Source organism: Periplaneta americana, chromosome 9, assembly GCF_040183065.1.
Source record: "Periplaneta americana isolate PAMFEO1 chromosome 9, P.americana_PAMFEO1_priV1, whole genome shotgun sequence".
NCBI classification, from domain to species: Eukaryota; Metazoa; Arthropoda; class Insecta; order Blattodea; family Blattidae; genus Periplaneta; species Periplaneta americana.
Window position 1 is genome coordinate 143,733,878 of NC_091125.1, and position 25,167 is coordinate 143,759,044.

Consider the following 25,167-nt stretch of genomic DNA (forward strand, 5'->3'; position numbering starts at 1 on the left):
TAAGATGGACGTCCAAAGAAAAGTGCAATGTGTTTTGTGTATGGCAAAATTTGTATCTGTGACCCGTGTATGACGTGACTTTCGTTGCTTATTTAAGGAAGAAGCACTACACGAGAATAACATTCGTCGTTGGGATAGAAGAGACTGAAAACCTCCTAGAGAAAAAGCGTACTGGAAGACCATCGACAAATGAAACGATAGAAGGCATTCTACGAGCGTTTGTTCTAAGTCCAAAGAAATCAGTTCGTAAATGTGTTCGACAATTAGGACTTAACGAAAACAACAGTTCATAGAGCTTTAAAGAAACGTATTCATCTGACTCCTTACAAAACTTCAACATGCACTTCATCCAGATGATTATCTCAAAACATATGAGTTTGCTGTGGATATCCTTAATGAATCACAGACTCAAATTTTGTCAGCCACAAGACACATTGCACTTTTCTTTGGATATCCATCTTTTATAATTAATTGTAACAATGTACGTATTTATGTATTTATTTATTCTGCTAATAACTGTAACATAAAATATAATATAAATAGATAAAAATTTTAGCTCAACTCTGAAAGAGTAGAACTCGTGCTCAGGGATGGGTTCCTGATTTTAAATGAAGAAGTATTTAATACAATTTGTTTCATATCTAGTACATAATAAGAATATATAAATTTGCAATTTTTCATTATTTATAAAATCCATACATAACTTTTTTAATTTAATACTATAACTATTAGAATTGTCAAGATTAGGATATTTAAATATATATTTGTTTTATATTCTTGGGCCTAAATTACACTATGATTAAGTACTGTAGCAGTGTTGCATTTTGGTTCGAACAATCTTAAGGAATATATGGTTATAAGGTTATATGGATATAGATTTGTAAATCGTCTGCGTAAAGGAGTTGTGTTTTTATGAGTTGACTAAGTATGTGATGCATGGCACATGCTACACCATCCAACACGTGACAGGCTAGATTAGGAGCAAGAATGATTAAAATAACTGAAATGCACATCATCAAATTCTTTATTTATTTACACAGAATTGTGCATGCACAGCACACAGTTCATTTAACAATGTTATGATGCATTTACACTGGTTTAAATTAACATTTTCCACTACTATAAATAATTAGGGATATGATAGCACTTCCAGGCCACTGTGTACAGTTTAGCATTTTTCTGGATATAGACGTGTGTGAATGGTACATAAAGGTAAATTAAAGATTTCAGGAGTAATACCAATCATACTTGTTAGATATTTTCAATTTTTGGCATGATAAATATTATTCTTACAAAAGCGACATTCGTACAGACATAATTATTTTGTAATTGAATTGTAAACAAGTAAATGGTTATTGCAGAGTTGTGCTAGCAACTCTACATTTCTAAAAATTTGGTTTCCTAGATAATTCTACATATTTCTTTGTATGTTTTAGCGTTTCATAGCAGTTGAGTTCATTGTCATATTATCAGTGATGTTCATGTTGGTAGTATATCTTCTTGAACTACTACTAAACAGGCAACATATTTGCAACCAAGACCTCTTCAAGTGATATCTCTATCCAGTGCTTTTGCTTCAGTAAAGTCTCATTTTACAAACCTATGGATCAACAATTGACTCTCTTCTGACAAAGGAAAAATTTTACAGTCTGTACAAAAAAAAACCAAATAACCTGGAAATGTACAAAAACTTGCCCATACATGTTCAAACATTTTTAACAAGAGCCAGAACAGGTCACATTGTCACTCAATTCTACCTACACCGATTTCAGATTTCTGAGAATCCTACTTGTTTGTGGTGTAATAATCATGATGAAGATCTGGAACACATTCTTCTATATTGTCCATCCATAAACCACAAAAGAAGTAAATTAAAATCATCAGTACCAGTTGCAGAAGACACAGTATATATTGACTACACCCCAACTCTGGCTACTAGCAACAGGCATCTATAATGAACACCGATCAAAATACCCCTCATTTCTCGTGAAAAACAACTGAATACACTATAGTGGACTTTATGTTGTCAGCAAACAGCTGGATACATTAAGAAGATTGATTGATTGAACTACTACTAAAAAAATGAAAAAATGAAATTTACTGCGCACTAAAATAAAATAACTTATGCCTTCGTTTTATGCGTAGAACAGAAGTGGTCCTTTTTAAGTTAAAAAAATATTAATGTATGAATTAAATAAAATTAATTTATTGAAAAATCAGATGGCCTACATATAACACCGAATAACATTTCACTACAAAATAATTAATATTTATAAGACAAATAATTACTTACAGTCTTTAAAATCGAGAAATACAATTTAATTACATACCATCTGAATTCAATTCTGCACAAATTCACATGATGCAACTCTGTGTTTTAATTGCTTCTTACATTACTTTGCTATTTTAAAAATCGAAAAAAATGTTAGTGTATTGGTAGTTTACAATGAGATTCTAGCTGTACAACACCTAAGAATGAAAACCTCGTATGCCTGATTTTCTAAATTTTACAGGAGAGCAAAAAATCGATATACAAGGTTTTCACATTCAAATAGATGGCTCGTAAGTCGGATTTTCTATAATGACTAGAGATACGCTCTTTTCATTTTAAAATTAAAGCATAAAGAGATACGTGGTTTTCAATTTTTCTCTTTTTTCATGAAAAAAATTAAAAATGAAAATTTTGCATTTGTAGACCATTAGAGCACGGGCTTTCCTATAAATTTGAGTGAAAATCGAATGTTCGATAAAAAGTCGACTTACGAGGTTTTCATTCTTAGGTGTCGCTGTATTACTTTGCAAGCAACTAACAGCATTATGAAAGCAAACTGTTCTAGGAGATCAAATTTATATTATGGATATTTTCCAAAAAATCCCAAAGATGCATTGACTGCCAGCATGTAAAAAGCAAGGGTACTTCCTTCAGAGAGAATGAGCCTGTATGGTACTGCGTTCTTTGCTAGCTGTAAATTATTTGTAGCGAGATGGGATTTCGAGTATACATTTGCAACTTCTATAAAAAAAAATATTTGCAGAAACCATTTTCATTTACTTTATTTTCGTAATAATCTTTGGCGCAACAGCCAATGAAGAGTCGTGGCTGATCAGCCGACTGCTGGTCCCACATCCACATGCCTTAGTAGAGGCGAATGATCATCCAACTAGTACAAAGGTATCATGTGGTCATTAAAATGATCCCCTTCCCATTATAGCTGCTTGTCGAAACTGGATTTTGCTACCTAACATACCTCCCCAAATTCATCACGATGCTGGTTGAACACCGGTTCCATATATTGGCCGAAATTTAATGAGAAAATTACTTCCCCATTAGGACTCGAATCAAGACTCGTTCTGTAATACAAGTCCAGGCATAATGTCTTAGATCAGCCATGGCGAAAATGTGACTCGCGAGCACATAGTGGCTCGCATTAATAGATATGCATTTCTCTTGCTTCCTACTGCCTCCAACCCCCCACCCTCTCACTCACTGGAGTCAAACTCCGTTCCATTTGTATTTGTTTCTGACCTGCGAGTGGTGTATTGTCGCAGTATCTCTCTCTCAACCATGTACCTCTACAAAAATGAAAGTTTCAAGTAGGATGGGAGGACACATTTTTTTGCTGTCAATATGATGAGAATATTAAATGTATGATTTGTTCACAAGTATTACGAGGAAAACGGCTGTATAATATAAAACGAGATTATACTACATGTCACTCATGAAACATTAAAAGGTTAAGCATTATTATTATTATTATTATTATTATTATTATTATTATTATTATTATCATTATTATCATCATCTCTGTATGTCGATCCTTTTTCAGCAGATGTACGAATAATGCGGTTAGATTTTCAATTTAAATTAAGAGATTTACAATGTGATGTTAAATGAAAGCTAGATGTAAGAACTTGACAAATGTTGAACTTTTCAAATCTTTGCCAAAAATAAATATCCGAAGCTTCGTTCTTTTGCTTGCTCTGTTGAAGCTATGTTTGCTACAACTTACCTTTGTGAAAAATTATTTTCAACAATGAAAATAGTAAAAACCAAATTTAGATCACGACTGACAGACAAATACCTTCATGATCAACTACGACTGGCAGTAAGTGACATAATTCCTGATTTTGAAACTCTGTCACAGAGACATTCTGAAGATAGTTAATTTTAGGTTGTGATAATATGTCCTATGTTTTCTTATTCATTTCTTTCTTCGTTACACATATTAAACATTAGTTTGTAATCTTAAACTGTATAAAATTATATTTAAGTGCTTGACGTAAGGAAAATGAAAATCCGTTAATAAGTCAGACAGTTGCTTCACTTCCCCTTTGGGTGTCCGCCTCCCTCCATAGGTGCCATGCACGTTGCAGGTTACACAATGGCTCGGCACACGATCACATTTTCGCCATAGCTGCCTTAGACCACAACACTATGGCGTGGGACTCATGATGGCTAAAGTTCGATCTCTGGCTTCATTGTGATGAAATTTGTGTGGATAAAGGAGACGTTGCAGAGGGCTTTTTTCGGGGTACTCCTGTTTTCCTCTTTTATTTCGCCAATACTCTCCATCTATCATTTGCAATAGTTAAAAATAGGCTGAGGTAAAGTCTTGGTAAGTATGGACCTCCAATGCTGATGCAAGATTTAAGAGCTTGGAATTCATCACACTCATCTGGGGAATGGGACCTGACTCTGTCAGGGCTGAGGCAAGATTGCCAGCCTGTGAACATGAGATTCACGAATATCATCTGTCAGACTTGAACAATCATTACATGATATATTATATAATAGGGCGCACAACAGGCCAATTAGTACCTTGGTATTGTCGGACCATCGGATCTGTGCCCCCGTAAAATATGCGAACTGAACCCTAATTCCTTCTCAGTTTCGATAATTCATTTCTCTCCCTGCATTCCTATCTCTCTCCCTTTCTCTCCCCCACTACTCACAATTTTGAGCCTTCTTGCGGGACAGATTATTTGCACTTTCAGTCCAGTGTTGTCAACTCAACATGAACACTGTAACATGGAGTGGCGAAATAAATATTATTAAGCAAGTACGTAATAGCATTTTTCGATGAAGAGAAAAAACAGGTCAATATCTGCTTCCTATAAATCAGGCAACGAAAAGAGCAGCTGCGATCACAGGTGAGGCTTATTTTATTTCAATTGATTACGTATTAAAATTACTTCCTTAACTAATACTAATAATAGCCTACAACATTTTATGTAATTTATATAGGCATGTCAGAGCGCCTAATAAAGAAAATCAGGAGAGGGAGTCTGTGCAGGAGATGAAAAGCTAGAATCACCAGAGAACAGACCAAGGGAACCTTTATTTCTTGTAGATGATATGGACCGATGTATTTTAAGAAGAAAGATACAAGAATTTTATACCGTGCAGAAAGAATTTCCGACATTGAAGAAATTACTGAAGGTTGCGAGAGAAGCAATAATTTCCAAGGTTGGAGAGAAATGCTACGAAAAGTGATTCGAGACATGGGATTTCGGTTTAAAAAATGTAGAAATACAAGATGTATTTTGATTGAAAGAAATAATATTGTATAATAGCATGGAGTATCAGTTATTTATGATACCGTTTGATGGAAGTTTGGCAACATCTCTATTCGGCAAGGCTCGTGGCCTGCTGTTTAACGTTGTGGGAGGAAAGCGGGTGGAATGAAGTGAGTACAGGCGTTAACGTTTCCAAGAAAGACGACAGCGCTGAAGGAGCACAGATCCAATGGCCCGACAATATATGAATCCATCTGGGTCCAGGCCCTAAAAAGCCAAGCCGAACTAGGTTAATTTCTCTAAGTAATTAGTATGTCTCCAAAATCATTTTAGATAGGAATTTTAGATCTCATGATATCTATACAGGGTGGAAGTAATATCACTGTACAGATTGAAGGGGGCAGTAGAATACAGGGCTATTCAAAAAGAAGGAGCAGGCTTCAAACATTTATTTCTTCCAAACTACAAAAGATAGAAACACAATTCCAATGTTCCTGGACAGAGAAAGATTCAATGTTGTATGCATTCATTATGCGCACCATGTGTTACACGACAAATAATCAAAACGGTGGCTCATTTTTTGCCACACACGAATCAGCTGGTCTCTAGTTATCGAATTCACAGCTTCAACAATTCGATGTCGCAGATTTTCAAGAGTGTCAGGCATAGGAGGGATAAAAACACGGTCTTTCACGTAACCCCACAGATAAAAATCACAAGGAGTGAGGTCTGGAGACCTGGAGGTCACCGGTGATGAAGTTGATCTCCTCCTCTTCCAATCCAACGTCCTGGAATGGTGTCATTCAGGTAATGTCGGATGTGGTTAGAGAAATTAGGCGGGGCACCATATTGCATGAAAATGTCATTAAACTGGCGGCGAAAAGCACGAACTTCAATAATGGACTCTAGTTTTGCTAATTGCAGCACACAAAATGCTTTTTCCTGTTGTGTCGCCATTTTACTACAGACACTCAACAGTGCCAATGTGGCCACGCATGACAAGCAACAGCGCCAATGCAGTCGTGATTGGAACTTTTACCCGGACTGTTCAAAATTTAAACTTTCGTCTGTCTAGGAACGTTGGAATTGTGTTTGTATCTTTTGTAGTTTGGAAGAAATAAATATTTGAAATCTGCTCCTTCTTTTTGAATAGCCCTGTACATTAAATTCAGGAGTAAGAAAAAACATCACTTTCAATTATCTTGATTTTCAAAGCTACTTTCGGTATAATTTTCTTATTTTTAATGTAATGATGGAAATTATGCCGAAAGTAGCTTTGAAAATCAAGGAAATTAAAAGTGATAATGCTGAAAAATCTGTTTAAATGTACATAGCGAATTTTGGAGCCGCAGCGACGATTTGAAAGTTACTATTGTTATTTACAAAATTTTCACTTGGTAAATTAACCTGCATCTTTATTCTACAATTTTCTCATTGCAACATTATACTGCATATGGCGCAAGTAACCCCAAAATTTAAAAAACTCAAAATCCGTAGAAAAATACACTTATAATTTAAAAATAATGACTATTCATATTAGGATATTGAACACTATACTTCACACTACTGTGTTTGTTAAAATTTTATTTTTTTAAATTTTGATTTATTGTAATAGTGATTTTGGCTCTAAAATATGTACACATATTTATAAATTCAACACTATATTAATATTATATTTCATTTTGAACTGAAAGTTATTTTACTTACAGTTCTGTACTTTTTTGTGCACCAAATCAAAGTATCAAGAAAACACTTCAGAAAGCACGTGGAAATTGAATATTAACCAGAAACCCATTTCCTCAACCTTCTAAAATGCCGCCAAATTAAAAAACAAATGAAAATCGAAAATATAATCAGGGCTGACAACTTTGAAAATATATATGTCCCATTTGGCTCAAATATCCCCGATATCTCAAGTAACCCCACCTTACCCGGTACTTCTAAAGTAGGTGATAAATAAGTTTGTGATTGACACTGCGTGGGCAAGCTCACATGTATTGAAACTCGGCATTATCTTGCCCAATAACAATTCACGGTCCAAGGATGACGTAAGGAGGTAATGAATTGTTATTCGACAAGATAATGCTGAGCCATCACACATGTGAATTGTCCATGCAGTATCAATCACAGCCTATTATCACATTTACTATAAGAAAGTTTTTATTACCGGTATTTACTCAAATTGTATTATGTCTGCACTGAAGATATTATATTTTATCATAGGATTCATATGTTCTAAATGTAATGACAACTATAAATATCAATAATTGATTAAATGGCGATCTTACTCGTGTTAATTGTGTAAGCATGTGCGGCTTACAGCTGTTTCGGTGTTTCTTCACGCCATCATACATTAGGCTCTGAGGATGGTGTGAAGAAACACCGAAACAGCTGTAAGCCGCACATGCTTACACAATTAACACGAGTAAGATCACCATTTAATCAATTATTTATATTCAAGTGTTAAAAGTAGTGTACGAAAGATTCAACATGGATTATAAATATCAAACGTTCCATAATATTTTTAATGATTTACTTTATTAATATAAGTGAACTATGAAGCCAAATTTCATTTTGTGATGTTTTACCACTGAACATTAAGCATAATCCAGAATTATAAATCATGTATGTCTTGCAACATAAATTCTAAATAATAGTAGACACAGAATGCACAACAAGTTTACATTAGTATCCTGGAAAATGGAAGGCTTTCATAAACACTACCTTGTTTCACATAATTTTCAGGTTCTATTTCTAAACAAAAATGAGTATATATGTTTTTTTTTTTTTTTGACAATTTTTACTCTTAAAATTTAACATACATCATAATTCTTCTCTGAAACTACATCTCAAAATTATATCTAAACTACAGTACAATGTATAGAGATCAGATCTGATTTATTTATAAAAGTCCCCGGCATAGTATCAGTACCAAGATCTCTATCCCATTATCTTAGAGTACTAAGTAGTCCTACATTAAATTTAGTACTGAGCATTACATGAGAAGCATGCAGTGGTATTAACACATAACCATATTTGCACAATATTATTTTAGTGTCTGGAATTACATACAGTACTTAATGTTCATGCATCACAATTTGTACAGTACAAAGAATATAGGATTTTCAAGTAACACAAATACTTAATGACAATCTGAGACAAATGGAATTTTATACATTTTATTTATATCTTTTAAGGAAAAAATTGTTGTTGTTTTCTAATGCCAGGCGTTTGACAAAGTCATTTGACCTCTTGCACTCCAATATTTTTCAATAACTGAACAATCAATACATTTCACAATATATACGACACTGTATACTTCACATGTTATACTCATTTACTCATGTGTCACCTAATAGCTATTAATAATATAATCGCAATACAGTACTTAACTTGCAATTGTCAGGCATTTAATATAATTTACACAAATCTGAACTTAAAAGTAACTTAATAATAATTGATAGTATCCGTGATTTTCGAATCTGGGTAATTTGTAAATTATGGTATATTATATACCGTAAGCTTACTTCATTAGGACATGAAATTGTTAAATTAATTTTTTCCACTACTTATATTGTGAGTTTACATATTATGTAAAGAGGGCTTTGTTTAGTTGCTCATAGAAATTTGTTTTATTCACTGCTGATATTTTATTCGCCCCTAGAAATGCATTTAAAATGTAAAACAATTACTAGACTAAACACACAATAAAACCAGAATTTGAACCTGGGCCTGCTCGTTTCATGGTCAGATGTGCTGTTAATCCACAGCGGTGAGTTTTCCCCACAACACTTACTTTCGTTTATTATAGTGTAGCGAGAATATGTGAGTAGGACTTGAAATAATTCAATTTATTACACTTTTTTCCAATGTGTAAGCTCTTGGAGGGCAATTCGTCTTATTACATGAAAGGTATGAATTTGTTTTATTAATACCACATACCAGTATCAAGAGCAATGCTTTTACTTAAAAGAATATTAAGTAAGAAATGACAAAATATTAATTCATCAGATGAAGAGTGGAAATGGCAAAGGTTCTAAGTGCCATTGTTTGGCATTTTTCTTTTTCTGACTCGTGTTCCATTCACAATCGACAATAAACTGTGGAAGTTCCTTGAATCTAAGGCCTTCACAAGTAGTAGTTCGAACATTAACCCAAAATGTCGATTGTTCTAACTCTGGATGCCTTTGCAGTGTTCCATGTGCCCCGCTAGGTGTTACTGGTTCCAAACCTTGCCCACAGCAACATGGTTTATAAAAGACAACTGGACTGTTACAATTTAGGTACGGTATACACGATACTAAGAGATATGCTACTGGAGCTAAATGACAGCTGTGAACAGTATGGAATGCCAACAAGACGAAGACCATGGTCATAGGAAGAACAGCAAAGAAGGTAAACTTGCGAATTCTAAATGAGGCAGTAGAGCAAGTGGACAGCTTCAAATATTTGGGGCATACTATAAGTAAAAACATAAGCTGCAGCCAGGAAAAAAGGAGAATAGGAATGGCCAAGAAAGCTTTTAATAGAAAAAGGAGCATCTTCTGCGGACCTCTGGAGAAAGAACTAAGGAAGAGACTAGTGAAGTGCTTTGTATAGAGTGTAGCATTGTATGGTGCAGAAACATGGACATTCCGACTAAGTGAAGAGAAGCGAATAGAAGCATTTGAAATGTGGATATGCAGAAGGATGGAACGTGTGAAATGGACATACACAGGAGAAGAAACGAAGCTGTGCTGGAAAGAGTGAATGAAGGAAGAATGATGGTGCTGAAACTGATCAGAAAGAGGAAAAGGATTGGCTGGGTCACTGGTTGAGAAGAAACTGCCTACTGAAGAATGCACTGGAAGGAACGGTGAACGAAAGAAGAGTTCGGGGTAGAAGAAGATATCAGATGATAGATGACATTAAGATATATGGATCATATGTGGAGACAAAGAGGAAGCAGAAAATAGGAAAGACTGGAGAATGCTTGGTTTGCAGTGAAAGACTTGCCCTTGGGCAGAACACTATGAAGAATGAATGAATGAATGAATGAATGAATGAATGAATGAATGAATGAATGTTGCAGATTCGAATAATGATATTATGTGTATGTAGGATGCCAGCATTGTCCCTAGTGGTGCAAATGAAATCGTGTCCTGCATATTGAAGTTGATAAATGAAGGGAGTTTATTTATTTATTTATTTTCTTTATGGTTGTGAAACTTGGACTCTCACTTTGAGAGAGGAACATAGGTTAAGTGTGTTTGAGAATAAGGTGCTTAGGAAAATATTTGGGGCTAAGAGGGATGAAGTTACAGGAGAATGGAGAAAGTTACACAACACAGAACTGCACGCATTGTATTCTTCACCTGACATAATTAGGAACATTAAATCCAGACGTTTGAGATGGGCAGGGCATGTAGCACGTATGGGCGAATCCAGAAATGCATATAGAGTGTTAGTTGGGAGGCCGGAGGGAAAAAGACCTTTAGGGAGGCTGAGACGTAGATGGGAAGATAATATTAAAATGGATTTGAGGGAGGTGAGATATGATGATAGAGACTGGATTAATCTTGCTCAGGATAGGGACCAATGGCGGGCTTATGTGAGGGCGGCAATGAACCTCCGGGTTCCTTAAAAGCCAGTAAGTAAGTAAGTATTTATTTATTTATCTATTTATTTATTCTGGCGAAGTTAAGGCCATCAGGCCTTCTCTTCCACTTAGCCAGAAACAAAAGAAGCTGATACAATTTTATAGACTTGAAGAAGAGGAAACTAGTAATTTGGTCTGATAATTTCGCAGGTCAAAATAAAAATCGTGTAATGATTTTCTTTATGTTTTTGATACATTATGGCCACTTTGATCAGGTGACACAGAAGTATCTTGTGAGCAGCCACAGATTTTTGAATTGTGACCGTGATTTTGGCATAATTGAGAACAGAAAGAGAATCTACAAGTCATACATTTTCAGAAATTTAAATGACGTTGTGAAAACTGCTCGAAATTTGAAACCTTTCAAGGTCGTGGAGTTTGAGACAGATTTCTTGCACCTGAAATATGCCAGAGACTGTGATCACTACCACAAATTTAAGATGTCGAAATTGAGCATGATTTTTGTATCCAAGAATTACCCATAAAACTTTGTATCAAGAAAACGTTTAGTAATCTAGAGTGATGGTAAGTGATGAACATTATGAAAAAAAGAAACATCTATCTAATGTAGAGAAGACACTCCACATTCTCCCACAACCAATGCTACCAAGTTAAAAAAAAAGCAGATCTCTTTAACATGATACTGTTTCTATCGGACTATGCAAAGTTTTTTTTATGAAGAACTTTGAAGAATCTGAGCTACATTACGTTATTGTAATGTTTTTGAGTTTACATAACCATCCCACACCTGTGGAGTAACGGTCAGCGCGTCTGGCCGCGAAACCAGGTGGCCTGGGTTCGAATCTCGGTCAGGGCAAGTTACCTGACTGAGGTTTTTTCCGGGGTTTTCCCTCAACCCAATACGAGAAAATGCTGGGTAACTTTCGGTGCTGGACCCTGGACTCATTTCACCGGCATTATCACCTTCATCTCATTCAGACGCTAAATAACCTAGATGTTGATACAGTGTCGTAAAATAACCCAATAAAATAAAAAAAAAATACATAACCATATATTACGACCCCTTTTTTTGTTTGAATTTTATAATACTGGTATCTTTTTTTTTTAAGTGTGGCACTTGGAACACTATAAGTAAAAGAGCATAAGGGACTTGGAACTATCTATAATCTTTGCTGTGTAATATGTTAGTATAAATAGAAATTGTTCACACAGTATGTTTACGTTCAAGATTGATATGTATCCTTCACAAATATGTCAATAGTTTGAAAAATAAACATTAACAACAGGACTGGAAAAGTTTTTACTGTTTCTTGTAAAATTTTCTGAATGGCACTTAGAACCTTTGCCATTTCCACTCTTCAAATATAAAGTTGAATTGTCCATTATATTAAGTAAGGATAAGTCCAAATGTAAGATATTACGGGTACTGAAAATATAACATATTTCATATATGAAAAAAACTATTACATGATACATTTTATAACGTAAAATTGAGACAAAAAATTAATCCACTTGTAAAACAGATAGCTATTAATACACTGAGCAACTTGGATACATATGAAAGTAAGCTTGCTTTTATCAAGAAATATATCCTTATAGACCAAAGTGCAACAAACTAAACATCTTAATATTATTCCATAAAAACGCAGAAAATGACACATTTTGGCAAGAATTGCTATACATAAATTAAAATATTTATGACATGTCAGCATTCATTATCTATAACTTTATATTCATTAATATATTTGACAGACAAAATTACAACATTTATTGCAGGCTTGTGTTTTCTTGATAAATATAAAGAGTTTCTATTATTTCTGAGATCACTATAAAATTTAATTTTAAAGTGATCATAATTTAAACGATATACCTGAATGTCACCAGTCTTTCATTATCACTCAGATACAGAAATTGAATTAACTGAAATATAAATTACCTTCAAATCTCAGTACTTCAACTCTCTACCCATAAATTATATGTATTCTAATAATAAAACTAGCACTTTTTCAACAGATTACTGATCCCAGCTATTGTTCAAAACTGTGCTTGATTTATATTTGAGTGATAAAGGTAAATGATTATAGCTTGATGAGCAGTAGACATGGACAGGACATAATTATATTTCCAGCAGGTTTTCTTATCTAATGCTATGGAAAATATGTTCAAATAATATCACACTGCATATGGTTATCATTTCGATGCTTATGTTGCTAAATGTATCTCCTTTGCAGAATCACGAAAATGTGTCCAAGATAAAAAATGCATTCCTGTCATATATATATATATATATATATATATATATATATATAAATAAATAAAAGAACAGTTAATACAAAGTTCCGTGCTATGATAAAGAAAATGCGATAGCAAATTATTCTATTTTCAAGTCAAATAGATGGTGACATTTCATTTTCCTACTCTATGCTGGAGGATATTATTATTCAGTGGCATATGCAGAATTTTATTAAGGGTGAGGTCATTATTAAAATTGTTTACAATTTACATTATTGGTATTTTTAAATTTTGTGTATTATTATTATTATGAACTGTCAAATGCACAAAATGTTAAACGAACATTTCACAATAAAATCAGAACTCAACTAACGAAAGGGTGAATACTGCTCTTAAAATGAGTTTAATGTCGACAATGCACAATATTTAACATCTGCACTGCAGAACTGTCAAAACAACCTTTCCAATATATTTTAGAACAAGTTAAATTTCACATTGTGTCAGCTTCATTTTATTACAAGGTCGGGACCAGGTGGTAGGTCTCTCTATAATAAAGATAGCATTATTATAATTGAATGTGTCACAGCACCAATTATAGGGATTATATTGAAGGACGGGTAGGAGGACTATGCCTTATGTCCATGTAGATTTTGTTACTCTGGCAGTGAAATGTTAGAGAAAAGAAAACTATTATGGATGAAACAAGTCTAAATATATAATTTTTTAAATTCAAAGTGGGGGTTCATAACTGGTAACCCCCCCTTGCATATGCCCATTATTATTATTATTATTATTATTATTATTATTGTTATTATTGGCAAGACTGGGTACTTCTTTATGTTATGATAATGGAAAATCGGTAGAATGACTGGAGAAATAAGTATATCGAGAAAATCTTCAACATTGTCTTTGTTCACCAATAATTCTATTTGGAGTCTCCAGTATTTGGACACACATCTCTAAGGACAAAGAGGTTTTGGTCTTAAATCTCTAGGGTCTTTAATTTATGATTTGTTGTATTTCTAAATGCGTATTGAAAATGCTTACTGTTTCAATGATCACATAATGAAATCACTTGAGAATTGTGTCTGCCATAGGTCTCAGCTTTGTGTTCTTATGAAAAGGGATAGAGAACGTCTATCAAACTACACCTCTTACTTCTAGAATCGATAAGAAACCAGAACAAAAGCCTAAGGAAATAAGTACAGATAGAGGAAGATTGGTTGAAAAGCAGATTCGGCCATGTTATTGTAATGAACTAAGAAAGATTGCCAAATGCTGTCACTCGGGTGATACAAGACGTAGGCATGGTAATAACAGAATAATAAAATATAACAGGCTATAGAGGGTGTGCAGATTCGTCTAGTTTTGTAATTGGGTATAATAAGACTCCAATCACCTGTATAGAACCATGACGAGTTTCCAAGACTTTATTTCATTACCACTAATTTTAGTACATTATCACACATAGTTCTACTCAGTTGATAAATTTATGTTGCATTACATAATACAATAGAAAGATATTTTTATTATATTGATTAGAGCAGTGTTTCTTAAACGCTGCGCCGCAGCCTGGTACAGGGCCCTGGCATCATTTATACTAGGCCGCGAGATATTCTCCTGGAATTTGTCATCTTATTTTTCTAAGCATTTTTCACGAATAAATTATATTATAGTGGAAATATTTTTAGGAGAATAATTTTCATGATTGTGTCGAAAAACATAGATCCAGTTCGTCTCTAAATTCTAAAATCTAACTAAATAACACTTAGATCTAGATTCATTTTCCGGGCTGAGAGGCTGTGGTCTGCTGTTGATTTTTTACCAGACTTTTCATCTGCAACTGCGGCAGACATCTTCAGTGGAGTGGTATCCGAGGTCGCAAAACTCTTCTCGGCATACCTGAGGCAACTGATCCTGTAGCTGGTTGTGCGGGCGTATTTATAGTGCAACTAGCGGGCCGAGGTCTGTTGTCGCTGTGGTCCGTGCCGCTTCGTTCGCTGCTCCTGTTCGGGGTTCCATCCTTCTATTGTAATGGCTTCTTATATGTTCTGTTTAGGACCGGGTACCAACATTTGTTTAGCTTTACGCCTTCTTCCTTGCGATTAAAGTTGTCATGTTTATAGATTTCGATCGCTTCTCTATGTAGACGGGGGAAGTGTGTCGTCGTGCTCAAGATGTCCGTGTCCTTGAATCGTATGTTGTGATCGCCCTCTAGGTAGGCATGTGCTGCCACCGCCGATTTGTCGATCTGTCGTAGACAGCAATTCCTCTTGTGTTCTGTCAATCTCGTACTGATGCCCCGCTGTGTAGTACCGATGTAGACCTTCCCACACGAACACAGAATCCTGTAAACTCTGGCGGACAGCAGCTTATCTCATTTGTCCTTGGTTGACCTCAGCATGCATCCCTTATCTGGCATTGGAGTATAATCTTTCAGAATACAATTGGTCAGTTATTGACTTATTATGTGGGTGTAGAGAAGGAATTTCTAAATTATCATGGATATTTCTAAAAAAAATCTTAGTTTCTCTCAACTGGTTGTTTGAAACTTCTGTTTCAGTAATTAAGGACTCTGAAGATTCTTCACCATCATTTACATTTCAACCAACCTAACAATAATTGAATATATACTTACTTACTAGCTTTTAAAGAACCCGGAGGTTCATTGCCACCCTCACATAAGCCCGCTATTGGTCCCTATCCTGTGCAAGATTAATCCAGTCTCTATCATCATATCCCACCTCCCTCAAATCCATTTTAATAAATCGAATATATATAATATATAAATCTCACAAAGGTAGCTGCCCTTCAGTAAGGGTTGCCAAAAGGCACAGCATACTAAACAAATAAAAATAAACATTTGTATTATCAGTATTATGATTATTTTCAAATAGAAGCTACTCTTGGGAAGGTCCATTTATTCAATAATTATTAGTAATCAGATACAGTAATTCTCTTTTTCTTTCAGACTTTATAATCCAAGTGAAAATTATTTAGTACAAATTTATGTTATTCATTTCTAGGTTATTTGTAAAAAAAAAAAAAAAAAAAAAAAAAGAAAACACTTACTTTGTAAATAGTTTTCTGTAATTCAGGATCTCTGTGGTCACTAGTATTCTTCGGCTCATGCCATTGTGATTAAATATATAATATTACTATACTGCAATAAGCACCATACTTGCTGTCTCTAGTAATTCCCAATATATCTAGTAGGCTCTGTTATTTCAATGAAAACAGCCGAAAACTGAAGGTCAATGTGTTTTTTCAATAGTTTTGCACATTTAGGAAGAGTTACAGATTTCTCACAATATCGAGAGGTTAAGTTAATAGTGATTAAAGGAATCATTAGGCCTACTGAACATTCGAGAAACTCATAATACTTATAGAATCATTATCTTCAATAAATACCTACTTAAATAACGTTTGAGAGACTGGCCATTAGTTGGTTATCTGAACTGTATTGAGAGACACGTATTTTTTAACCACGGTTAAAACCATGTACAGTACAACGCATTTTCCTCAATGAAATGTGTTTACTGAAGCAGTGATACAAGTTGTGTTTACGCAAGTTTCGGGCGTGTTTTTGCTACTACACACCATCGAAACAGTGGGTTGTTAAATTATTTAACAAGTGTCAGAAACAGGTTCTGTTCTCGATAAGAAATATTGTTCGAAGTATGCTCAAACAAAATGCAACCTGAGGATACGCCTGCAAGGAAAATGCATTGTAGCATCATAGTATTTCATATAATGGTAAAATTATAAGATTAACAGCCTGTGAATTGGTATATATGAGAGAACAGCTGATTATATGAAGTAAAGATATCATGGAAGAAAAACTCAATAAAGAGCCCTAGCAGAATCACTAGAGAGATGCTATCATTCACAATGGGACAAGATCTACTGCGTGTTCAGTTCAAAGTGTGTCATGGCTCACTGTATGCCGTCATGTGGCTAGCCGATGAGCATAGAGAATTCAATCTTCCTACACTTCCGCAAAGGCATATTACCTATGTGCCAGAGAAGTTGCCTGGCAAGTACGGCGTTCATTCTGAAGAGTACTTACCGATACGTATGGTATTGCCGGTAGTGGCAGGAATGTGAACTGTTTGGAAACACGTACTGTAGTGGGTTTTTTTCTTTATGGGGAGAGGGTTAAGACGATTACTTACGTATTTGTTGACATTAACTTCGACAGTCAACATGGACACGGAGCATTTGATTTGTGTTGTGGAATGTTGCCATTACCGATGATGACAAATACCCCGTGTATGATTTGCCCGCGCAAAATACAGTTCGAAAGAGGTTATGGTAGCACACAGACCATACAGACCGCCATCTGTTGCTACGACGTTCAAGTTATACCCTACATGTTCTCAAGTTCAGATTGAATGCCTTGAATAATAGGCAACTTCTCTGACATAAAAGCTGAAACTTGCTTCAAATCGCTGACTCACAACAGTGACGTCATGACACACTTTGAAATGAACACCCAGTATAGTATGTCGTCTGTAGAAGAGATGGAATGAAGTTCTTTATTGACAACATAACAGGACCCTAGGATCTAATACCTGATGAGAATAGCAGATTTAATATTAACATGGGTATGTTTCAAAACGTTTTATATCTTTCATGTTTTCATAATCTATATCCAGCTGCTTATCTCGAAAACAACGCATTTGCGAGAATAAAATTTTGAATAAATGTTTCTTTGTTTGGAGCAGGAAAACAAAGGTATTAGCTGTTTTTTTTTATTTATTGGAGGTTATCAAGGTCTTTTTTTTAAATATTATCTGAAAGCTCGAACTTTCTAGATTTCAAAAATATATCAGTTTTGTCTCTATGATGTTTGGTTAATAATTTAGCTGAGTTTTTATTTACGGGAAGCACCCTTTCTTTAAACTGGAAGTGCAATTCTGCAAGTGTTAATTTTATATTTTTTTCGTATAATAACAATTCGAATTTCGTGGTAGAGTTTGACTCTATTATTTTTATACAGTCAGGAAGCTGTGTGTTTGGTTACAATTTTTTATACCCTCAAGATGTAGATGATTTTTCTGCACTAATGTTAACATAAAGTGCACTTAGAATTGAGATATTTTCATCATTCATGCACCAAAATGAAGCTGATTAATGTACTGCCCTTGTCTCACGTCCTGAACCGAGAGTTCCCTAGTGCTTATAACCACGCCTCTTAGGTCTGCTCGGAATGTCACGGGAGCGGCACGGCAGCATATTACATGTTCTGAAAACATTATCCTATGCCATCGCAGGGATCTTTACTGGTTATAATACTGGATACTCTAATCGTGGTTACCACTATCGCTATTATCTCTGATGGCGATTTCCTAAAATGTAAGTACACACTACGCCACTCTTCGTTCAGTTTGGATGACTGCTGAATTACCATAGAGCAGCATTTCTCAAAGTATGTTCTGGGGTTCCGTGAGCCTTATGTAATTTTACTTGGTTATTTAACGACATTGTATCAACTACTAGGTTATTTTGCATCGATGGGATTGATGATAGCGAAATGGTATTTGGCGAGATGAAGTCGGGGATTCGCCAAAGATTACCTGACATTCGCCTTACGGTTGGGGAAAACCTCGGGGAAAAAACCCAACCAGGTAATCAGCCCAAGCGGGAATCGGACCCGCGCCCGAGTGCAACTCTGGATCGATAGGCAAACGCCTTAGCCGACTGGACTGCTCCGGTGGCTATTTTATACTTAGTGGATATTATAAAAACATATAAATGTTACGGAAATATGAATCAATAATAACATGAAACCACCGATAATAATAATAATAATAATAATAATAATAATAATAATAATAATAATAATAATAATCCAAGAATATGCGTAATAATAATAATATGTTTAATGAACATCTAAAACGGAAAATACCCATAATATTTATCACTTTCATCACTGGATTCTCTGCGCATCTGTTCACTAAAACAAAATATCGAAAAGACAAAATGCAGAAGTACAATAGAAATGAGACTACAACTTTCCGCCATAAAACCAGATTGCAGGCTTAAAAAGCAAATACATTCGTCCCACTGAACAGAATTATTGAGATACTAGCTTTCACTTGTCTGTTAATTTAAACACTAATAAAATATTACAGGGATTCCGCAGTTACACTTTAGATTAAAAGGGGTTTCGCGGTGGAAAAAGTTTGAGAAACACTGCCATTGAGGAAAGAGTTTACGGATGTGTACACGTGATAACCGTAATCGCGATTAGGTCTATAATGTCTTGTAGAGACTGTAGTCTACAACTGGTATTAGTGTTTAGTTACAGAAATTGATGGGGACATAATCTGTTACGTGAGGGGACAGCCTATACATTCGCTTGTCAATGGCTGATCTTGCTCAATAGCTGACGAAAGGAATCCTGAAAAGGCCGATGTGTTGAACGTAGGGTAGTAGGCACATGCGGTACGCATCTCCCCCCGCAAAGAAACAGCTCAGGAAGTAAGGCTGGACAGTAGCTAAGTGCCAAACTAGAAACAGTGTCCTACTGCTTAAGAAACTTAATCCTTAATTATGTGTCAAGTAATTGGGGAGGGGGGGGGGAAAGGGGAGAGTTTTTAAACTTTGGATAAAAACTGCACATTTTTTTCCCAAGGGTAGATAAGTACCTTAAGATTAATTTGTTTTTTTTTTTTTAATGGGACCCCAAACTTTTCCATCCGACTCTTATTTTACGCGCAAAAAAAAAAAAACCACTAATACGTGGTCATTCTTCGAAAGATTATATCTTACATTTCTTTTCTTTATTTTTAAGATAAACATATTGTGAATACAGAAGTCGGGTTGCTTTTGTTTACCTTTAACATAAACATACTGGACTGTAAACATAAATACAGATCACATTTCTTTCGTTTATCTTTACACTTCCACATACTCGTCACCTTATTGTAGTACAAAGGTCGTAAAGATATTAATTGTTAAAACAAAATGTTTATGTGTACATGTGAAAGGTAAACAAAAGAAATCTAAGATACAACCTTTCGAAGTATGTTTTCAATTCGGTTAAATATTTTTATAAAAATAAGTGTTTGATAACAAACATTTCAGACGAAAGTTGTTTATGTACATACGTAAAATCAGAATCTGACAAATGAAAAGTTTAGGTTCTCATTTAAAAAAATAACTAATGCGATTATTTTTCCCCTTGAAATGAAAAATTTACTCGAAATTATATTCTCGCAAATGCGTTGTTTTTTAGATAAGAAGCTGAAGAGTTAAAAAAAAAAAGTATCCTGGATACAGCTATAATCATTACCTTCTCATCTCATCTCTCTTCACTTGTGTCTTGAATACAGACTTGAGCTTCCTCTGGAGAGGAGTGAAATTCCCAACAATAGAAGACTATATAATAAAGTAAATACAGCAAATATTGCTTTCTGTGATTCTTTATATACAAGGGTAATGTACACAGTTTTGTAACAAGCATTGACTTTCTATTGATGAAGAAAAAATCAATAACAAAAATATCTAACATGAGTCTGATCTGATCATTACCAAAGGGATGAAATATTTTGACAAATGCTAAAAAAAATTCCTTTACCTTATACCAAAATATATAGTTTACAAAATAATTAATATGTGCACTTCATAAAACAGAAGACATAAAACAGCACAAACAATATTTCATTTAGTTGAAACTTTGCCTACGCTATTAATGACAACAGCATTAAGAGTTCTAAAATGAGCAATTAATATTGATTGTCATCCTAAAGAAAGCAGGACACTTATAAATACTTCAAGATCATTTCAAATTATATAAAGAACCATTATTCCATTATTCATGATAAATGCATCTCAAATACTCATGCCCTTTGGTAATGAAATCTCTATAATGACACTGTTACTGAAGTTGGGTTTCTAGTTGTTCCGTTAGATCACATTCAATACTCCTATTCCATTCTCAAATTAAATCGTACTTTTATACATAAAAAAAAAAAAGACACAAAATCGAACATACGATTTACAAACACAAGGGACTGCTTGTGGAAAGTAAACACCATTGCATAATTTTTAAAAAATAAATACAACAAAAACAGGAACAGAAAGTCAGATCAGCTGCGGAAATGCATGACTCCATGAATGAAGGCACAGAGTGGGCTTGTGTGACGTAACAAACTCACTCCACTCCTCTGTATTAGGAAAGGCTAACACACAACTGTAGTAAACTTGGTCACGTTTCCATCGGCTCCACTTTGATAGCAGTTGCTGGAATGCTCTGCTTGTTCGTCCTTCGCGGAATTTTTGCTCCGGATGCACAATTATTCTGCGGCTGCTTCTTACCAACCCCACCTTCTGCTCCACTCTCATTGTCTGAGCTAAACGATTCTCTATGATTAGACTTCCTTCGCTGATTACGTTTTGGAGATATTTTTTGTGATGGCCTGCCATCACCTGAGAGCTCATTGTCGGACACCGAAGAATCTCTGTTAGATTTGCGCCGAGACTTGCCCGGCGATGAACCACCAGTGGCTCCTTCCTTTAATGCTTCGCTCAGTTGTTTCTGTTTGGCATCCCACCACATTTGCTGCCTCTGAACTACCTCTGGGTATCTAGTGAAAACATACAATTTAAGTTACTTATTTACTTCTTACTACTACGAGGCGCGTCCATAAAGTAACTTTCCCACTCGTCTTACAGCTAGCAAACCATATGTTGCGCGAAGTGACTGCGTGTACGTGATAGAGTAATGTCCTGGCATGGCTCATGCGCTAGCGGAACTTCCCGAGTGCTCTCAGTAGCTTCGTTGCATTGGTTGAAGATGGACGTTCCTATTCCAGCTCCTGCCGCCTGTGAAGTGCACTCAGTGATAAAGTTTTTGAATGCAATTGATCGTCAGCTGTGCCAGGTTTATGGGCAAGCAGATGGTGCATTGCTGCTGTAGACAATTTTCAGCAGGACGCCAAAATATGCATGATGAGGAGCGCAGTGGGAGGCCAACCATCATCACAGACGACCTTGTGGAGCAACGCACCATCTGCTTGTTCATGACGTTAGGCCCATAGACCTGGCACAGCTAACGATCAATTTCAATCGGCACTATGCCCTGTGGATTCAAAAATTTTATCACTGACTGCACTTCAAGCAACGGGAGCTGGAATAGGAGCGTCCATCTTCAACCAATGCAACAGAGCTACTGAGAGCACTGGGGAAGTTCCGCTAGCGCATGCACCATGCCAGGACATTACTCTATCACATACATGTAGTCACTTTGTGCAACATATAGTTTGCTAGCTGTGGGACGAGTGGGAAAGTTACTTTATGAACGCGCCTCGTATTTAAAAAAAATCTCCTTTTCTGTACTTTGCTACTGATGCAATATTGTTAAGTATATACCATATTTTCTCGAATATCCCGCATGCTTTTAGTTTTTTTCGAAATATACAAGTAAAAAATGCGGGTGTGTGGCTTATTTGAATCGTGATGCGTACTATTAATAATAATAATAATAATAATAATGATAAAACTTACTTACAAATGGCTTCTAGAGAATCTGGATGTCACTGGCCCCTCACATAAGCTCGCCGTCGGTCCCTATCCTGAGCAAGATTAATCCAGTCTCTACCATCATATCCCACCTCCCTCAAATCCATTTAAATATTATCCTCCCATCTACAGTACGTTTCAGCTTCCCCAAAGGTAACAATGATTATTAGAGGAGAAAAATCTGCTCCAGAGCCGGGGATCGAACCCGGGTCCTTGGTTCTACGTACCAAGTGCTCTAACCACTGAGCTACGCCAAAGTTCAATCCACAGTACCAGATCGAATCCCCCTCCTCTAGTGTTTTCCCCTTTGTGGCCTGACTCCAAGTTCGACATATATGTTGACATATATTAAGTCAACTAACATTATACAAGGAGTGCACTCAATTGAGTGACTTCGTGGCCGGGATTCCACAGTAATATGCACTGTTGGGCGAATAATCTAATCATCATTGTTACCATAACAGAAATATTCTGTAGGACCAAAAATTAATCTTTACGTAGACTCCCCAAAGGATTTTTCCCCCAGGCCTTCCAACTAACATTCTATTTGCATTTCTGGATTTGCCCACGTAGTAAAAAATCGTAATGTTCTTTTAATACCACAAGTTTTGTGATACAAGAACCCAAGCTACACTTCCAACTTGTATGAAGCTATGTTTTGAATTTAAAATAATCACTTTTTTTTTTTTCGATATAGTTACTGTCCTCTGCCAGTTTTGAATCTATGAGTTCAGGTACAAACATAATAATAATAATAATAATAATAATAATAATAATAATGAGTAGACCTATTTTTTTTAGATACAAGTTAATGTCTAGAAAAATTTAGGCTTTGAGAAAACGTGTTGAATTCCAAGGACTAATTTATGGAAAGCAGCTGTGTTAATTTTATCTCATACTTTAATATTCAAGTTTTTATGGATTCTAATGGTTACTTGCTTCTTCACTATTTAAATCCTGGCAACCTACGTAATTTTGCAAGCTAAGGTAGTTCCAGAATATTTCAATTATTGCAGCTATGTAAGGCCAATACAGTACTGTTTTAAAATTGCAAATTAATTTCTTTTAATAATTATTTAAATTTAATTAATATTGGTTGGATTTTTTTTATAAACTCACCGGCTAATAAAGTCTTTATCAAATGGAAGCTGCAGTTCCCATCTTTTGTTGACTTTTAACCTTGCAATTTGGTCCAAGATTTCTCTCGTCTCCTCTGATGGCAACTTGATGACAAACGATACTCTTACTCTATCAACATGGCGATTCTGGGTGAACAAATACAACTGAAACATAATTAATTTAAATTACAAACATTATCTTACGTGCGCTGCGCACATTTTGCTCAATTGAGCACACTGTATTTTCTGTTTAAATCCTTTACTCAGTTTCATACATTGGATCGAGGTGCATTTTAAAATAAGAATACACAAAACAGAAGAAATAACCCAATTATCGACAATATGTATGCCTCAGTAGTATTCTCTGAAAAAGAGATGTGTGCTGAGATTTTTTTGTCGCATTTATAAGTAGGCCTATATATTTATGTGACACTGCATTGACTTCAAATATTCAACACATCCCTTTCTGCAAGTTATAGTAGTTTCTTTTGTACTAAATTTGTTGTTGTTTTCTAATGCCAGGCGTTTGACAATAAAGTCATTTGACCTCTTGCACTCCAATATTTTTCGAAGATATTATCATGGTCAGCCACTGAAGCACAGATTTTGAGGTGTTCCGAATCCATTGCTTGGTTTGAGTTGCACAATGGGCAGTCAGGGACTGATATATTCCAATTCTATGCAGGTGTTTGGCCAAACAATCATGGCCTGTTGCCAATCTAAATGCAGCTACAGACGATTTTCGTGGTAAATCGGGAATTAACTGTGGATTATGATGCAGAGAGTTCCATTTTTTCCCTTGAGATTGTGTTATCAAATTTTGTTTGTTGAAGTCTAAGTATGTAGATTTAATAAATCTTTTCACAGAGTAATACATAGATTTAGTAACAGGTCCGTAAGTAGGAGTGCTGCCCTTCTTTGCTAAAGCATCCGCATTCTCGTTTCCCAGGATTCCACAATGGGATGGTATCCATTGGAATACAATACAAAAGTCCGAAACTACTTGAGATAGGATGCTGAAATGTTGGATTTAATTTTTAGTGGCATTATCGTAAAAGGAGACGTTTCATATAAAAAGGAGATAGAGAATGAAGAAGAACCATTATTTTCTTGATTTTTAAAATCGTAATGTATTAATTAACAGTATTTTACTTGTTGCAAGATCACTGTAGT

General features: G+C 35.2%; 2 protein-coding genes across 2 annotated transcripts in view; one reads left to right on the forward strand and one right to left on the reverse strand.

Moving 5' to 3' along the window:
- The window catches only part of dor (vacuolar protein sorting-associated protein 18 dor), a 291,090-nt gene that overhangs the window by 79,222 nt on the left and 186,701 nt on the right, over positions 1–25,167 (forward strand). The window lies entirely within an intron of this gene.
- The window catches only part of Polr3E (RNA polymerase III subunit E), a 28,217-nt gene continuing 19,441 nt past the window's right edge, over positions 16,392–25,167 (reverse strand). The window contains exons 8-9 of the mRNA XM_069836081.1: positions 23,996–24,159; positions 16,392–21,942 (exon numbers count right to left, since the gene is read on the reverse strand). Coding sequence (XP_069692182.1) covers positions 21,564–21,942; positions 23,996–24,159 — 543 coding nt within the window. The 3' untranslated portion in view covers positions 16,392–21,563. The remainder of the gene's footprint in view (positions 21,943–23,995; positions 24,160–25,167) is intronic.